We start from the raw sequence: 19018 nt of genomic DNA, 5'->3' as shown, positions 1-19018 counted from the left end.
CCTGTCTACTGAGTCTCACTTCACCCTAGATTGCTGATTATATATTCATAATTATTCTGAATAATATCATTGTTTCTAAAATACAACAGGGAAGTATTTTTGCGCTGGCGCTGCAGACGGCTATATCGGTTGGCTAATACAGGACTATTAAAGGCCCAGTGCACTACTTTTCTTAGTACAACCCCCTACTTCCCACCGCTATACTTACAAATAAATACATTTAGTAGAAAGAAACCCATCTATCTACCCTTACCAGAAAAAACAGCAGAAAAACAACACTACAGCACATCGATCAGCAACATTTATTGGGAATAAGGGAATAAATACAGAACATTCTATGCCAGAGCAGAATTATATTGTCTAAAAGGGTACATACGCTGATGCAGCACTTTTTAAAATTGTCTGAAAGGTTATCGATTGTCGCTATTGACCCGTTACTGTAGCGGCGTCCTAAGTATGAAAAGGGTATAACTCTAAAACATGTTAGTGAATGCCATTCGTTGTTTGGCTGAAATAACTGGACTCCAATGGGGAATCAGATTGTGAATGTACAAAGACTGTAGTAGTGTATTCATGTAAATGACACTGAACATTTCATGTTTTAGATTTCGGAGGGCTGTTGTTCGGATTTCTGGAAACCTGATTAGCCGTGGATAAAAATAAGGAGTTTTCTGCACATGTGCAGGATTTTTTATGCGTTGCTGCTGCTCACTCTTCTGCTTACGTAGATGCTGCTCAGTGCTACGCTGCTGCTTTCCCCTCCTCGATCGGCGATGGACGTCTTTGGTGTAAACTAATCAGATTAACTTCGATTTCATGTTATTTTTTTCAGTTGGGGAGCTAGGCTACATGTAGTTATTTACATGTTCATACAAACTCGCAGATTGTTTTTTGCCCCAATGCAAAACTCAAGTGGGGAGTTACATGCAGCTATCTAGACAGTACATCAAACACAAGCAAAACAAAGACACACAGTCTAATTAGCGATGTAATGTTATTTTTTTAATCATCATTGCAAACAATGGCTAAGCAGGAGGTAGACAAGCAGCCAGAGTAGTAGTGTTCTTTTTCAACAACTCTGGCTACTGGCTACGATATGACAGCAACTACAAAGACTAGCTTACATCATCACACAAAACGTAGATGGTTTTTGTTCCAATGAAATGTGTAGGGACTGCAATATCCGTTACAACAAACAGAGGTTGTAATCAAACAATCAATATTCAGGTAAACAACATGGATGTATTTCCTAATGACATGAGCACCATCTTATTATGAAAATTGGTATAGTACACTTAATTTTAAACGTTTTGAGAAGGTTTTTAATTATTTGTCACTGCACATTTATTTGACCTTCTACCATGGAACTACCTGCATGCATTCAAAATAATATCTTTCAATGTGCCACAAACAATAGGTTACAGTATAAAATAAATTGCTCAATAAAAAACTAAAAAGGTTGACCTTAATAATTTCATGGTTACGTTATCACTAGAGTTAAAATAACATGTTAAAAATTACAAAAGGGTGAAACTATCCAATTGGGCAGTGTTCTGTGGGTGTTCTGTGAGCACAAACAACAGTCATTGCAGTGAAGAGGATGAAGAATTCAAAGATGATTAAATGGCAGACTGATAGGCCTACTAGAATCCGACTGGGAACGTGGCTAGGACAATCCCTCTACTACTCCCAAATTGTAAGTGTCACAATAGTTGTCTCTATAAGGTCAGGATCTCTGTTTAACATCTCATCCAAAAGATAGACCCTTGTCTTGACCACACAAGAACCCTTTTACCCAACTAGGGCATTAGGATCTACTTGTACCAGAGGAAAGAGTGCTCCTTACTGGACTACCACAGCACAACTATATGCCTACAATATTTCCAGCTATGTAGGTTCAAAATACCATATGCCATAGTTCATATTCCTTAAACCCTACCTCTAATTTAAAGCTTGGATGTTACAATCTACATACTAAAGTCAATTGTTAATTTGTTTAAATAAATGATAACAGCCATTTTCCTTATGAATTCAGCCCTAATTCGTTTGGTATTGTATGTGACATAAAGATGCTTCCTTCACATGATTTAGTCAAGCTGAATAAGGATTTTATGGAGGCTGTCACCAGGGGCCTCATTTATACTTGAATTTAGTCGTAAGATAATTTCCGATGGTGTGCTTACATTCGATTCATAAAATATACTGGGAATAAAAAACCTTGCTTACACAGGTTCTAAGAATCCCATTTTGTAATGTACGCACCTGTGATCTATAAATCTAAAATTAACTTCAAATTGACGGCACCTGAAGGTGCCTTACAATCAACGATTTCCCCTTATAGAATGCTAGCACAAATGAGGGTTTAGTCAGGAATAGCCATGGACCAAAATAGAAAAGCAAACCTTTTGAAAGACGAGATCACAGCGATGGTAGAGGAGATCGAAGACAGGAAACACATATTATTCGGTGGGTTGACAAACAAAGCCAAACAGCTAGCTTGGGAGTGTGTTGCCGCTGCAGTGAACCAGGTGGGGCAGCAAGACAGAACTGTGGCTGATGTGAAAAAGAAAGTGTCTGACCTTAAACTGCAAGGGGAAAAAAAGAATAGCCCTACATAATCAGCAGGAAAATCACCTACATAGAGTAGCTCATTTCCACGTCAAAGTAAGGTTTTATAAATAACTACTTATACGTGGTTTTCTGCGTAAGTCATACTTAAGATCAAAATTGATCATAAGTCCGTTTTATAAATGAGTCCCCAGGTATTGTAATTGACATCAGAAGACAGAGGTCAATGCCAGGTGGATGGACTCAGCTATATAGTCTAGGTTACAGCTGTTGATAGCACTCACATTCAGACAGCCATTGGGATGCAGGTAGATATGTCTCCTTTTTTCTAGGAATTCCACTTGTTGGACTAAAGGAGACAGGTGAAGAGATCATAATCAAAGATTAAGGACATTCAACATGGAACATAGCAATTACGTAAATTACTGGTACCTACGTGTACAATAAACAGTATAGTGGACATGGACATATACTGTACAGTATAAAGTATATGCCATTTAGCAGAAGTTTTTACGAAGCACGACTCAGCTTGGCTATAAGGGGTAGAATTCAGGTCAATAAAACTGTACAACATCATTGCTAAAGATATAAAGAATATATTTCAGAATTAAGTGGATGAAAGCCAACTAGAGATGAAAATTGTGAGATAAAATTGCTGACACTAAAGGCTAGCTAGATAATGCAAATAAACAAAATCAACTGTCTTGATGCAGTGCATAAATTGTCTACATTGTTTGTGGAAACAATACAAAAAAATGCTGATATACAGTGCCTTCGGAAAGTATTCAGACCCCTTGACTTTTTCCACATTTTGTTCCATTATAGCCTTATTCTAAAATGGGTTAAATAAATAAAAATCCTCAGCAATCTACACACAATGCCCCATAATGACAAAGCGAAAACATTTTTATTTTACATTTTAGCAAATGTATTAAAAAAGGATTTACAAGTATTCAGACCCTTTGCTATGAGACCTGAAATTGAGTTCAGGTATATACTTGAGATGTTTCTACAACTTGATTGGAGTCCACCTGTGCTAAATTCAATTGATTGGACATGATTTGGAAAGGCACACACCTGTCTATATAAGGGCCCACAGTTGACAGTGGATGTCAGAGCAAAAACGGTTGGAGTTTAAGATATTTAATAAATCCAAAGGGAATAGGCAAGAGAATGGTCGTGGACAGGCAAAAGGTTATAACCAGATCAGAGTCCAGGAGGTACAGAGTGGCAGGCAGGCTCGAGGTCAGGGCAGGCAGAATGGTTAGGCAGGTGGGTACAGAGTCCAGAAACAGGCAAGGGTCAAAACCGGGAGAACTAGAAAAAGGAGAAAAGGCAAAGCAGGAAACCGGGAAAAAACGCTGGTAGGCTTGGACATACAAGACGAACTGGCACAGAGAGACAGGAAACACAGGGATAAATACACTGGGGAAAACAAGCGACACCTGGAGGGGGTGGAGACAATAATGAGGACAGGTGAAACAGATCAGGGTGTGACACAAAGATGAACGGAGCAAAGTAAATGGCGCCGGAGAAGATAGCTGACATTTTTTACGTGCTCCTAACCAACTGTGTTTTTTGTTTGTTTATTTGTGTTGTTTTGTAACTTCTTTTTTTACTTATTCTGTACATAATGTTGCTGCTACCGTCTCTTCTGACCGAAAATAACTTCTGGACATCAGAACAGCGATCACTCACCACGATCTGGCAGAAGTTTTTTTTCCTCTAATGAGTCCGACGAGCCTGACTTGAAGGACATACTGCTTTCCCGGGAACAGGCCCAAATCCTTGTCATTTGTGTGAAGAGAAGACAGAGAAAATCTTCTGAGAATTTGTAGGCGATCGAATTAACACCCACTGCCTTCCGTTCCACTAACTAACATGCAAACATTGGAAAATAAAATCGACGACCTACGAGGAAGATTAAACTACCAACGGGACATTAAAACTGTAATATCTTATGCTTCATGGAGTCGTGGCTGAACGACAACATTATCAACATACAGCTGGCTAGTTATACGCTGTATCGGCAGGATAGAACAGCGCCTGATTTGACAAGGGGTGGCGGACAATGTATATTTGTAAACAACAGCTGGTGCATGATATCTAAGGAAGTCTCAAGGTTTTGATCACCTGAGGTAGAGTATCTCATGATAAGCTGTAGATCACACTATTCACTTAGAGAGTTTTCATCTGTATTTTTCGTAGCTGTCTACATACCACCACAGACCGATGCTGGCACTAAGACCGCACGCAATGAGCTGTATTCCGCCATAAGCAAACAGAAAAACGCTCATTCAGAGGTGGCGCTCCTAGGGGTGGGGGACTTTAATGCAGGAAAACTTCAATCTGTTTTACCAAATTTCCATCAGCATGTTAAATGTGCAACGAGAGGGGACATACTCTTGACCACCTTTACGCCACACACAGAAACACGTACAAAGCCCTCCCTCGCCCTCCATTTGGCAAATCTGTCCATAATTATATACTCCCAATTCCTGCTTACAAGCAAAAATTAAAGCAGGAAGCACCAGTGACTCTGTCAATAAAAAAGTGGTCAGATAAAGCAGATGCTAAGCTACAGGACTGTTTTAAGTAATTAATTTGCATTTTATTGCATGACATAAGTATTTGATACATCAGAAAAGCAGAACTTAATATTTGGTACAGAAACCTTTGTTTGCAATTACAGAGATCATACGTTTCCTGTAGTTCTTGACCAGGTTTGCACACACTGCAGCAGGGATTTTGGCCCACTCCTCCATAGAGACCTTCTCCAGATCCTCCAGGTTTCGGGGCTGTCGCTGGGCAATACGGACTTTCAGCTCCCTCCAAAGATGTTCTATTGGGTTCAGGTCTGGAGCCTGGCTAGGCCACTCCAGGACCTTGAGATGCTTCTTACTTCTTAGTTGCCCTGGCTGTGTGTTTCGGGTCGTTGTCATGCTGGAAGACCCAGCCACGACCCACCTTCAATGCTCTTACTGAGGGAAGGAGGTTGTTGGCCAAGATCTCGCGATACGTGGCCCCATCCATCCTCCCCTCAACACGGTGCAGTCGTCCTGTCCCCTTTGCAGAAAAGCATCCCCAAAGAATGATGTTTCCACCTCCATGCTTCATGGTTGGGATGGTGTTCTTGAGGTTGTACTCATCCTTCTTATTCCGCCAAACACGGCGAGTGAAGTTTAGACCAATAAGCTCTATTTTTGTCTCATCAGACCACATGACCTTCTCCCATTCCTCCTCTGGATCATCCAGATGGTCATTGGCAAACTTCAGACGGGCTTGGACATGCGCTGGCTTGAACAGGGGGACCTTGCGTGCGCTGCAGGATTTTAATCCATGACGGCGTAGTGTGTTACTAATGGTTTTCTTTGAGACTGTGGTCCCAGCTTTCTTCAGGTCATTGACCAGGTCCTGCCGTGTAGTTCTGGGCTGATCCCTCACCTTCCTCATGATCATTGATGCCTCACGGGGTGAGATCTTGCATGGAGCCCCAGACCGAGGGTGAATGACCGTCATCTCCGGTAGCCTCTGGAACTGCCGATCTGCGGCCAACAAGGCAGAGTTCATCTCAGCCTATGCCTCCCTCCAGTCCCTCGACTTCTGGGCACTGACGGAAACATGGATCACCACAGATAACACTGCTACTCCTACTGCTCTCTCCTCGTCCGCCCACGTGTTCTCGCACACCCCGAGAGCTTCTGGTCAGCGGGGTGGTGGCACCGGGATCCTCATCTCTCCCAAGTGGTCATTCTCTCTTACATTTACATTACATTTAAGTCATTTAGCAGACGCTCTTATCCAGAGCGACTTACAAATTGGTGCATACACCTTATGACATCCAGTGGAACAGCCACTTGCATCTAAATCTTTTTTTTTTTTTTGGGGGAGAAGGGGGGTGAGAAGGATTACTTACCCTTACTTACCCTATCCTAGGTGTCCTCTTTCTCCCCTTACCCATCTGTCTATCGCCTCTGAATTCCATGCTGTCACAGTTACCAGCCCTTTCAAGCTTAACATCCTTATCATTTATCGCCCTCCAGGTTCCCTCGGAGAGTTCATCAATGAGCTTGATGCCTCGATAAGCTCCTTTCCTGAGGACGGCTCACCTCTCACAGTTCTGGGCGACTTTAACCTCCCCACGTCTACCTTTGACTCATTCCTCTCTGCCTCCTTCTTTCCACTCCTCTCCTCTTTTGACCTCACCCTCTCACCTTCCCCCCTACTCACAAGGCAGGCAATACGCTCGACCTCATCTTTACTAGATGCTGTTCTTCCACTAACCCCATTGCAACTCCCCTCCAAGTCTCCGATCACTACCTTGTATCCTTTTCCCTCTCGCTCTCATCCAACACTTCCCACACTGCCCCTACTCGGATGGTATCGCGCCGTCCCAACCTTCGCTCTCTCTCCCCCGCTACTCTCTCCTCTTCCATCCTATCATCTCTTCCCTCTGCTCAAACCTTCTCCAACCTATCTCCTGATTCTGCCTCCTCAACCCTCCTCTCCTCCCTTTCTGCATCCTTTGACTCTCTATGTCCCCTATCCTCCAGGCCGGCTCGGTCCTCCCCTCCCGCTCCGTGGCTCGACGACTCATTGCGAGCTCACAGAACAGGGCTCCGGGCAGCCGAGCGGAAATGGAGGAAAACTCGCCTCCCTGCGGACCTGGCATCCTTTCACTCCCTCCTCTCTACATTTTCCTCCTCTGTCTCTGCTGCTAAAGCCACTTTCTACCACTCTAAATTCCAAGCATCTGCCTCTAACCCTAGGAAGCTCTTTGCCACCTTCTCCTCCCTCCTGAATCCTCCTCCCCCTCCCCCTCCTCCCTCTCTGCAGATGACTTCGTCAACCATTTTGAAAAGAAGGTCGACGACATCCGATCCTCGTTTGCTAAGTCAAACGACACCGCTGGTTCTGCTCACACTGCCCTACCCTGTGCTCTGACCTCTTTCTCCCCTCTCTCTCCAGATGAAATCTCGCGTCTTGTGACGGCCGGCCGCCCAACAACCTGCCCGCTTGACCCTATCCCCTCCTCTCTTCTCCAGACCATTTCCGGAGACCTTCTCCCTTACCTCACCTCGCTCATCAACTCATCCCTGACCGCTGGCTACGTCCCTTCCGTCCTCAAGAGAGCGAGAGTTGCACCCCTTCTGAAAAAACCTACACTCGATCCCTCCGATGTCAACAACTACAGACCAGTATCCCTTCTCTCTTTTCTCTCCAAAACTCTTGAACGTGCCGTCCTTGGCCTGCTCTACCGCTATCTCTCTCAGAATGACCTTCTTGATCCAAATCAGTCAGGTTTCAAGACTAGTCATTCAACTGAGACTGCTCTTCTCTGCATCACGGAGGCGCTCCGCACTGCTAAAGCTAACTCTCTCTCCTCTGCTCTCATCCTTTTAGACCTATCGGCTGCCTTCGATACTGTGAACCATCAGATCCTCCTCTCCACCCTCTCCGAGTTGGGCATCTCCGGCGCGGCCCACGCTTGGATTGCGTCCTACCTGACAGGTCGCTCCTACCAGGTGGCGTGGCGAGAATCTGTCTCCTCACCACGCGCTCTCACCACTGGTGTCCCCAGGGCTCTGTTCTAGGCCCTCTCCTATTCTCGCTATACACCAAGTCACTTGGCTCTGTCATAACCTCACATGGTCTCTCCTATCATTGCTATGCAGACGACACACAACTAATCTTCTCCTTTCCCCTTCTGATGACCAGGTGGCGAATCGCATCTCTGCATGTCTGGCAGACATATCAGTGTGGATGACGGATCACCACCTCAAGCTGAACCTCGGCAAGACGGAGCTGCTCTTCCTCCCGGGGAAGGACTGCCCGTTCCATGATCTCGCCATCACGGTTGACAACTCCATTGTGTCCTCCTCCCAGAGCGCTAAGAACCTTGGAGTGATCCTGGACAACACCCTGTCGTTCTCAACTAACATCAAGGCGGTGGCCCGTTCCTGTAGGTTCATGCTCTACAACATCCGCAGAGTACGACCCTGCCTCACACAGGAAGCGGCGCAGGTCCTAATCCAGGCACTTGTCATCTCCCGTCTGGATTACTGCAACTCGCTGTTGGCTGGGCTCCCTGCCTGTGCCATTAAACCCCTACAACTCATCCAGAACGCCGCAGCCCGTCTGGTGTTCAACCTTCCCAAGTTCTCTCACGTCACCCCGCTCCTCCACTCTCTCCACTTGCTTCCAGTTGAAGCTCACATCCGCTACAAGACCATGGTGCTTGCCTACGGAGCTGTGAGGGGAACGGCACCTCAGTACCTCCAGGCTCTGATCAGGCCCTACACCCAAACAAGGGCACTGCGTTCATCCACCTCTGGCCTGCTCGCCTCCCTACCACTGAGGAAGTACAGTTCCCGCTCAGCCCAGTCAAAACTGTTCGCTGCTCTGGCCCCCAATGGTGGAACAAACTCCCTCACGACGCCAGGACAGCGGAGTCAATCACCACCTTCCGGAGACACCTGAAACCCCACCTCTTTAAGGAATACCTAGGATAGGATAAGTAATCCTTCTCCCCCCCTAAAAGATTTAGATGCACTATTGTAAAGTGGCTGTTCCACTGGATGTCATAAGGTGAATGCACCAATTTGTAAGTCGCTCTGGATAAGAGTGTCTGCTAAATGACTTAAATGTAAATGTAAAATGTAATGTAAATCTTGAACTTCTTCCATTTTCTAATAATTGTACCAACAGTTGTTGCCTTCTCACCAAGCTGTTTGCCTATTGTCCTGTAGCCCATCCCAGCCTTGTGCAGGTCTACAATTGTATCCCTGATGTCCTTACACAGCTCTCTGGTCTTGGCCATTGTGGAGAGGTTGGAGTCTGTTTGATTGAGTGTGTGGACAGGTGTCTTTTATACAGGTAACGAGTTCAAATAGGTACAGTTAATACAGGTAATGACTGGAGAACAGGAGGGCTTCTTAAAGAAAAACTAACAGGTCTGTGAGAGCCGGAATTCTTACTGGTTGGTAGGTGATCAAATACTTGTCATGCAATAAAATGCAAGTTAATTACTTAAAAATCATACAATGTGATTTTCTGGATTTTTGTTTTAGATTCCATCTCTCACAGTTGAAGTGTACCTATGATAAAAATGACAGACCTCTACATGCTTTGTAAGTAGGAAAACCTGCAAAATCGGCAGTGTATCAAATAACCAGAAGCCAATAACCAAAAACCAGAAGCCATGGATTACAAGCAACATCCGCACTGAGCTAAAGGCTAGAGCTGCTGCTTTCAAGGAGCGGGACTCTAACCCGGAAGCTTATAAGAAATCCCGCAATGCCCTCAGACGAACCATCAAACTGGCAAAGCATCAATACAGGACTAAGATTGAATCATACTACTACATACTATCATACTCCGGCACTCGTCGGATGTGACAGGGCTTGCAAACCATTACAGACTACAAAGGGAAACACAGTTGAGGGCTGCCCAGTGACACGAGCCTACCAGATGAGCTAAACTACTTCTATCCTCGCTTTGAGGCAAGTAACACTGAAACATGCATGAGAGCACCAGCTGTTCCGGACGACTGTGTGATCAGGCTCTCCGCAGATAATGTGAGTAAGACCTTTAATCAGGTCAACATTCACAAGGCCGCAGGGCCAGACGGATTACCAGGACTTTGAGCATGCGCTGACTGTGAGCAGTGAGCATGCGCTGACCAACTGGCAAGTGTCTTCACTGACATTTTCAACCTCTCCATGTCTGAGTTTGTTATACCAATATGTTTTAAGCCGACCACCATAGTCCCAGTGCCCAAGAACACTAAGGTAACCTGCCTGAATGACTACCGACCCGTAGCACTCACGTCTGTAGCCATGAAGTGCTTTGAAAGGCTGGTCATGGCTCACATCAACACCATTATCCCAGAAACCCTAGACCTATTCCAATTTGCAAACCGCCCTAACAGATCCACAGATGATGCAATCTCTATTGTGCTATTCATTAAATACAGCTCGGCGTTCAACACCATAGTGCCCTCGAAGCTCATCAATAAGCTAAGGACCCTGGGACTAAACACCTCCCTCTGCAACTGAATCCTGGACTTTCTGACGGGCCACTCCCAGGTGGTAAGGGTAGGTAACAACACATCCGCCACACTGATTCTCAGCACAGAGGCCCCTCAAGAGTGCTTGCTCAGTCCCCTCCTATACTTACTGTTCACTCATGACTGCACGGCCAGGCACGACTCCAACACCATCATTAAGTTTGTCGATGACAAGTTTGCCGATGGCCTAATCACTGACAACAACGAGACAGCCTATAGGGAGGAGGACAGAGACCTGGCCGTGTGGTTCCAGGACAACAACCTCTCCCTCAACGTGATCAAGACAAGGGAGATGATTGTGGACTACAGGAAAAGGATAACCAAGCACACCCCCATTCTCATCAACGGGGCTGTAGTGGAGCAGGTTGAGATCTTCAAGTTCCTTGGTGTCCACATCACTAACAAACTAACATGGTCCAAGCACACCAAGACTGTTGTAAAGAGAGCACGTCAAAACCTATTCCTGAAAAACCTGAAAAGATTTGGAATGGGTCCTCAGATCCTCAAAAGGTTCTACAGCTGCACCACCGAGAGCATCCTGACTGGTTGCATCAATGCCTGGTATGGCAACTGCTCGGCCTCCGACCACAAGGCACTATAGAGGGTAGTGCGTACGGCCCAGTACATCACTGGGGCCAATCCTCCTGCCATCCAGGACCTCTATACCAGGCGGTGTCAGAGGAAGGTCCGAAAAATTGTCAAAGACTCCAGCCACCCTAGTCATAGACTGTTCTCTCTGCTACCGCACGGCAAGCGGTACCGGAGCGCCAAGTCGAGGTCCAAGAGGCTTCTAAACAGCTTCTACCCCCAAGTCACAAGACTCCTGAACATCTCATCAAATGGCTACATAGACTATTTGCATTGCTCAGCCCCCCCCATCCCCTCTTTTATGCCGCTGCTACTCTCTTGTCATTATCTATGCATTATCACTTTAATAACTCGACCTACATGTACATATTACCTAAATTACCTCGACTAACCGGTGGCCCCGCACATTGACTCTGTACCGATACCCCCTGTATATAGTCTCGCTATTGTTATTTTACTGCTGCTTTTTAATCACTTGTTCCTTTTATTTCTTATTCTTATTTGTATGTTTTAAACTGCATTGTTGGTTAGGGGCTTGTAATCATTTCACTGTAAGGTCTGTTGCACCTGTTGTATTTGGCGTATGTGACTAATAAAAGTTGATTTGATTTGAGAGATCTTTGATGAAAACCTGCTCCAGAGCACTCAGGACCTCAGACTGGGGCGAAGGTTCACCTTCCAACTGGACAACGACCCTAATCACACAGCCAAGACAACGCAAGAGTGGCTTCGCAACAAGTTTCTGAATGTCCTTGAGTGAACATTTCTGGAGAGACCTGAAAATAGCTGTGCAGCAATGCTCCCCATCCAGCCTGACAGAGCTTGAGGGGATACGCTGAGAAAGGGAGAAACTCCCCAAATACAGGTGTGCCAAGCTTGTAGCGTCATACCCAAGAAGATGCTGTAATTTATGCAAAAGGTGCTTCAACAAAGTACTGAGTAAAGGGTCTGAATACTTATGTAAATGTGATATTTCATAAAAACCTGATATTTTATAAAAAGCTGTTTTAGCTTTGTCATGATTGGGTATTAAGTGTAGATTGATAAGGGGGGGGGGGGACTATTTCATCAATTTTAGAACAAGGCTGTAAAGTAACGAAAATATGGAAAAAGACAAGGGGTCTGAATACTTTCCGAATGTACTGTAGGACTTGATTCAATCCGTATCCCTGAAGTACAGCGCTATAGCTCCGCATTCGCGGAGACATTTACAGGAAACGCTGTATATGCCGGCTCAATGGAAATTAACTTAACATTTTAAGGGTGCTATAGCGCTGAACTTTGGTGATACTGATTTAATCAAGCCCATAGACAGGTACAGTGCTCTACCACTGTTTGAATTGGTTGAAAGATGACAAATCCTAAACTTAATTTAAGCCCCGTTTCCATTGGCACTTTAAAGTCAACCCAGGTTGGCTGGCCTTAAGCGGGCTAGCTCAAATTGCGTTTCCACTGCCTCCAGAAATGAGAAATTATGTAATGTTGTTAGGTAGCCAATATGTGACTGCAGCTGGCTTCGCTAATGTTGCTAGAGAGTGTACAAAGCTGTCATTAAGGCAAAGGGTAGCTACTTTGAAGAATCGCAAATATAAAAACTTTTTTGCTTACTACACGATTCCATATGTGTTATTTCATAGTTTTGATGTCTTCACTATAATTCTACAATGTAGAAAATTATAAAAAATAACAAAAAACCCTGTAAAACCCTTTTGACTGGTACTGTACATTAATTGGCTACTTTATGGCCAACAGAGGCAAATGTTTTCGTTTTCCTATAAAAAGAACCAAGTGAAGGAGTTCCATAACTTCCATTTTAAATTTCTACTCGAGCAGCCTCCAAGAACCAAGAACTGAGGATGCATAAAACACTTTGCTTGATAATGCAAAGTCAACGTTAGAATGCAGTTTAAACCACCTCTGTGCAAATTTATGTAATGCGCTCTAATGCACCCAAAGTCATTTTCCAGTGCTTTGTCCCCATTATTTCTTGATGTGCATCAGCTCTAGCTCATGTTTTACAGAAAAATGGTTGGAAGTAGGTGTCTCCATAATGACAATCTAAATAGCCTACCTTCAACTAAAAAGTTGTCACAACATGCGGGTGCTGCTCCCTCTCCTCTTGCTCACTCAACACACACACACACACACACACACACACACACACACACACACACACACACACACACACACACACACACACACACACACACACACACACACACACACACACACACACACACACACACACACACACACACACACACACACACCACTCACTCACTCAGCAACAGCCTGCATCAATGCCTGACAGTCAGCAGCTGGTCACAGTGAAATATATATATATTTTTAAGAGAAATTACATGGCGGCCACAGTGCAATTTAGGAATAGCTCAAAAACCCGCAACCCGCGACCAATGCATTTTCACCCGAAACATCATGGAAACGGGGCTTAATATGGTTTGCTCACCATTCAGCCCAGTGCAACAGTACAGTCCACCTTGCTGGATCAGGTGATCCCAGCTGCCAGGACATCCAAGCAGCCTTAACTTCTCTCTCAACCTCTCTCTGACCAGTATGCCCCTCTCCACCATACTCTTCACTCCTTCCTGCCTGTGACAAGGATTTACAGAGGTCTATTTAACTTATCATGAAGCACTAGTTCCACGTACTGTAACCAGACTTTGTATGATCACATTTTATACTAGAGAAGCCTTGCAGACAATGCTATTGAAGCATAGACTAGCCATAATGACTTACCACTCCACATGGTGGGCAGGGTTACTGAGCACCGTGGCAACCACACGAGCTCCTCTGACAGATGGCCGGGACCACAAAGCCCTGACCTGCTTCTCGGCCTGGGACTGAACAGCTAGCAGTGTGGAGCTCTGCTTTAGGACACATAAGAGGTGTCCAACTCGCTCGCCTGTAGTAAGGACAATATAAGAAAATGCATTTCCATACAGAGATTTACTGTCAATATGTCCTGGGGATCTTACATTCGTCACATTCGAGGAAAGTAAGAGACGTCAATTGATAATACACTAAGAGACAAGTGAACCCTTGAAATGGCTCACCGTAAAGCCCAAAGCTGTGGGAGAAGGACTGGGCACACAGAAGCTCCATCCCCAGAGAGGCACACAGACGCACTGGCCAGGCGTCTTGTTGAAAATCCCCATGGCATAGGCCCTGTGCAGGCAGCAGGAAGAAAGGGAAAAACCTACACCTCTGAGAGTATAGAAAAAAAAGATGCAGAGAGAAGAATAAAGAGAGCATGAGAGAGCAGGAGACTGAAGAGAACTACTATAACAAGTGTTTCTACTGTAGAAATGCTACTCCCTGGGATAGACTGAGGCCAGGACCTCCAAAGAAGAAAAAAAAACATTGATAAATGACTTTGCTGATAACTTCTTTATTGAGGAAAACATTTACTTACTACAACTGTAATATGTGGTTGTCTCACCTAGCTAACTTAAGATGAATACATGAACTGTAAGTCACTCTGGATAAGAGTGTCTGCGAAATTACTAAAATGTCAAATGTATAACATCTGTTACATTACTAACGACTGTAAAAACAGTTGGGTTATGGAGCAGTACCACCATAAGCTGTGTGAGGAGTCTCCAGTGCTTCTGGGAGAGGTCTGAACCAGTAGGGCAGTGAGCAGAAGCAGACAGAACAATGACACTCTGCTCTGGAGCCATCTCCAGATCCTCCATCATTTTTTGCACACCCACACCCCTCTGCTCTGTATCCCAATACCGATACCGACGGACATCCTGGATCCCTGCTGCCTCAAAGATACCAGCCAAGGAGTCTGCAGAAAGGAACATGATGACCAGAGCTTCAGCACCAATATCATCAACAATACCAATACTATATTGCTCTGTGACTGTGCTTTTAACTATGTGCATGCTCTCCTCCCCCCGCTACTTACCATCACAGGGGGAGGAGAGATAGACTGGCCCACACCAGACACCGCTCACATTGTACCAGTGCTTCAAGAGCTCAGCCCCCAGACGGACAGCCCCAGTACAGCCCACAGTCTGCACACCCAACACCTATAGAATAATGAGCATAGGGGATGGGAGTAAAATCAAAATACTCACAGCCATAATGTATTATCCAATGCCACTTACAAGCTGATGTTGATTGATTACATAAAAAGTAGTGTGTGGATAGGGAAGGGGTGGCCAAAGTGTAATTACATAGGTTACGCTGCCGTTGAGCTTGTGAAAGGCCTATCTTTGTGTCCAGATGGCTGTTCTTGACTGATGGCTTGGTGCAATGCTTGTTTAAATACAGTTTCATAACCTTGAGCTCAGCAAGCCACCTACTGTATGAGAAAACTGTGAGGATCACACATGAGGTCAAGTTGATCCATGGAACATACACAGTAGACAGCAAAGATTACCCTGTTCTCCACGATGGCATGGCAGTCCCTGCCCAAAACCAATTCTGTTGCTCTCCTGGTGAATTCTGGAAGGCCAAAGGATGATGGATACTCTGGACAGAGAGTGGGGTCTGTGCAGATCTGTTGCATTATTTTCCCAATGAGCGGGCTCACAGAGGTCTGACCTTCCTTGTTGAGATACTCTGAGGTCCCAAAAAATAGTTATGACAATAAATATTTTAATGCTTAGGCTAGAATAAGCTGTAATATATTACCCTAAAATAGTAACTTCACAAGCTTAACTAAATAATTATAAAATATATATTATTTGATCAGTAGTGATATTCTGCCATTTAGTCTAGTTGAACTCAGTCAGTGGTTCTTACTCAAAGCACCAGGACCAGACACTAGGGTCAGTGACAACAAACGCTAATGAGATGCATAGAAGTCAGCCAGCTGAATTTATGAGCTAACTCACCTCTTCCCGCCAAGTACACTTTGCTGAGATGAGTGTCTGTCTTGAAGTCAGCCAATAGCTTGGTTTCAGGATTCGGTTCGGCAGTTGGAGTGTCGACGAAAATAGAGAGAAGAGTTATTCCCCGGGCTTGAACATTTTCAGTGGAACCCACTCCACCATCACTATTACATGTTTGCCTCATCTTTTTAGTTTCATCACCCTGCTCTGTCAGCACTAAGCAAGCCACCAAGCCTTTGTTTATGGTTGTTGCTTAGTTACACAACATCAATTTAAATACAGTATCTTGGCAACGTCTGTGATGGATGGCTTCTACCGTTCTCTTATAAATAATATAAACTGTTTTCACTAGTTACCACAGCCATAAAGTCAGCATTGGATATCGTAAAAATTAACTTAAATTTAGGGTTAGGCTTAAGTTTAGCAATTTGGTTAAGGTTAGGGTTAGGGTTAAGTTTAACATCTAATTTTAAGAAGATACATTACAGAAATAGGCCGGGTTTAGGATTTAGTGATTGTGGTAACTAGGGACGACCCATATAAATTGACAGGTTTGAGATTTCGTTCTCATTGACCTCTATGCTGAGTAGTTTTCCTAGGTTAAAAAAATGATGTAATCTTCAACCTAGCGATTTCCCAGGAAGTGTTCAAGAACAGGTAAAATTGTGGCGTTTGCTTTCCTTTAATGAAAGTATGTCCTTTTCACTTTTTGGCCATATAACAATAATACAGTAAAAATGTAGGCCTATGGAAACAAAAAGTTGCTTTTTTAAACATGGCGCCCTGCTCCTGTTCCTCAAAACCCAACTGTAGAAACCCACAGAAGAGAGAATTGAAAAATATGAATTAGATTATCCCTGTCAACAAGCTACAAACTCTTTTGTGTGGTTTTAAATGTAAATGCTGCTTTTAAAATCAAAATTTTTACTCCATGTTCTAAGTACTCCATGTTCCTGATTGAACATTTGAACCATTCAAACCAAATTGTCCCTTTGTAAAGTAAGGCACAATTAAGCATTATACTCAAGGCCCTTTACTCAACGCCCCCAGTCAGACTGCATTGATGATGCCGACACAGCAGTTTTCCTATTGAATCCCAGTATAGTAGCAAGTGTAGACACATGGTTGCTGACTGAAGCACCTTTTTAAGATAATTTGCATGTTAGAGGGTCGAGATTTTTCAGAAATTTGCAGCTAGAAATGTAACATATAGAGCTACTGTCTCATCTCACGTTTACATTCAATGCATTGTATTTTGCATTCAACAAGTGTGAACCTGGTGCACATCATTACAGAGCAAATAAAAGCTCACATTTGTGGTCACTTACAACATTTGAGGCAGATTGTTCAGACTCAGCTGTACACTAGGTGGCACTGCATGTTTAAGTAAATCGTTCTTGCTCCATTTGCAGGAGGTATACTTGAGCCCCTGATTCTTGTTGGAACCCTTCTTCATAGAATACAACATGTTGGTACTCTTTTGATCTTGGACAGTGTGAATGATGAAACTCATGTTTGTTCTCTCTTAACATTTGACCTAATTTAATCTCCTTTTGATGCCAATATATTCACAATATCCATTAGATTCACAAGAACCTCATCGATCATCTCGTATGCATGCATATCACTGTTGTAGTTATGAGATGAATGTAGTTATGAGATGAATACTCCCCCTGACCTACTGTATGACTGCACTTCACTGTGTGAATACATTCTTGTGTATTATGCAAGCTGATCACTGCAGAGAAGCTGCTTGACCTTCAGATGTATCAGATAGGCATCTCTCTCTGTACAGTATGGCCGTGTCCGACATCTGGCTGGGCTACTACTTACTTAAACTGCATACTGAGTACTAATTGTACAACATACTATTTAGAACATACTGTTTATTTAAAAACAAATCCAGTAAAGCTGCATTCATATCCAAGTTGGAAGGCAATTACCAGTTGTGAAGTCGTAATTACCAGTTCGATGCATTCATGTAATTTGAACTTTGACTAATGGCCACCAACCTGCGTCAACCATAAATTACAGAGTTAAAATGTTTTTAAATAGTGACACTGACAAGGTACACATCTGTCGTTCTGCCCCTGAACTGGCAGTTAACCCACTGTTCCTAGGCCGCCATTGAAAATAATAATTTGTTCTTAACTGACTTGCCTAGTTAAATAAAGGTAAAATATATTTTTTTACATAGAGTTAGGGGCAACAGGATGCTCACCCCTCCGCGTCCAGATTGCAAATGAATTGCGCATGAGGGAAGCCGCCGCTGGCTGATCCCGCCCTGGCTTACATTCAGGGTGGGATGTAAATGTAAATGTTCTTTGTCTATAATAAATCACAGCACAAAATAAATCACTGCATTTGACTCACACAGCCTCAGTCACTTACTCACCTTGTCAACTGTGTGTGTGCCTCTCTGTGACATAAGCTAAACATCTAACTGGCTAGCTCATCATGTCACAGTCTAAACTGTACACTCAAAAATACAGAAAGCAGTGGGAATCAAACACTGAATTCAAAGGCTGGTTGAAGCTGTTTATTGTAAGACTGATTTCTATGCCAAACTTAGTGATGTAAAAAACACATGACAACTCAAAAACATACTCAAAATGCAAAGCCTTATAACAATTCCACCCAAAACAAGCTGCCATTTATGGTTAAAAAACTTGACTCTGCAAAAAAGGCTGAGGCCACCATGGCATTAGCTATCGCTGAACACTGTTCCATGCTGGCATGTGATCACATTAGAGAAGCATGTAGAGCTGCTTTCTCAGACTCCACTGCTGCTACCCACTTCAACATGCACAGGACAAAGTGCACTGAAATGATTAATGGTGTTCTATCACCATACTTTCTGAAAAAGTTGGTCGCAGATGTGGGTGAACAGCGTTTCAGCCTCCTCCTCAATGAGTCCACGGATGTGGGT

The 19018-nt window shown here is 44.0% G+C and overlaps 1 protein-coding gene across 3 annotated transcripts; it reads right to left on the bottom strand.

The window, feature by feature from the left end:
* Positions 1-288: 288 nt before the first annotated feature.
* On the bottom strand, positions 289-16328 carry got1l1 (glutamic-oxaloacetic transaminase 1 like 1). 3 transcript variants are annotated; one of them, XM_035736041.2, is made up of 9 exons: positions 16093-16328; positions 15636-15817; positions 15159-15282; positions 14821-15038; positions 14299-14449; positions 13982-14147; positions 13692-13834; positions 2853-2917; positions 289-2585 (listed from the first exon to the last, which is right to left on the bottom strand). In XM_035736041.2, the coding sequence occupies exons 1-9, from the start codon at positions 16271-16273 to the stop codon at positions 2493-2495; spliced, it is 1323 nt and encodes a 440-aa protein (XP_035591934.1). In that variant the 5' UTR covers positions 16274-16328; the 3' UTR covers positions 289-2492. The 3 variants fall into 3 exon arrangements, with proteins under 3 accessions (XP_035591934.1, XP_035591932.1, XP_035591935.1); XM_035736039.2 differs by having other exon boundaries at positions 289-2553; XM_035736042.1 differs by having other exon boundaries at positions 2442-2917.
* Positions 16329-19018: the final 2690 nt, after the last annotated feature.

This window comes from Oncorhynchus keta, chromosome 25 (assembly GCF_023373465.1).
Source record: "Oncorhynchus keta strain PuntledgeMale-10-30-2019 chromosome 25, Oket_V2, whole genome shotgun sequence".
NCBI classification, from domain to species: domain Eukaryota; kingdom Metazoa; phylum Chordata; class Actinopteri; order Salmoniformes; family Salmonidae; genus Oncorhynchus; species Oncorhynchus keta.
Note: the sequence above shows the minus strand (reverse complement) of the source record. Positions and strands in the feature narration are given on the sequence as shown.

Coding starts and splice junctions, on each gene's coding strand:
- got1l1 (XM_035736039.2), bottom strand. CDS start 16,273: ATGAGGCAAACATGTAATAGTGATGGTGGAGTGGGTTCCACTGAAAAT. Junction 14,148..14,298: donor CCACAGCTTTGGGCTTTACG/GTGAGCCATTTC, acceptor TCCTTACTACAG/GCGAGCGAGTTGGACACCTC. Junction 2,918..13,691: donor CTGTTGCACTGGGCTGAATG/GTGAGCAAACCA, acceptor TGTCTCCTTTAG/TCCAACAAGTGGAATTCCTA.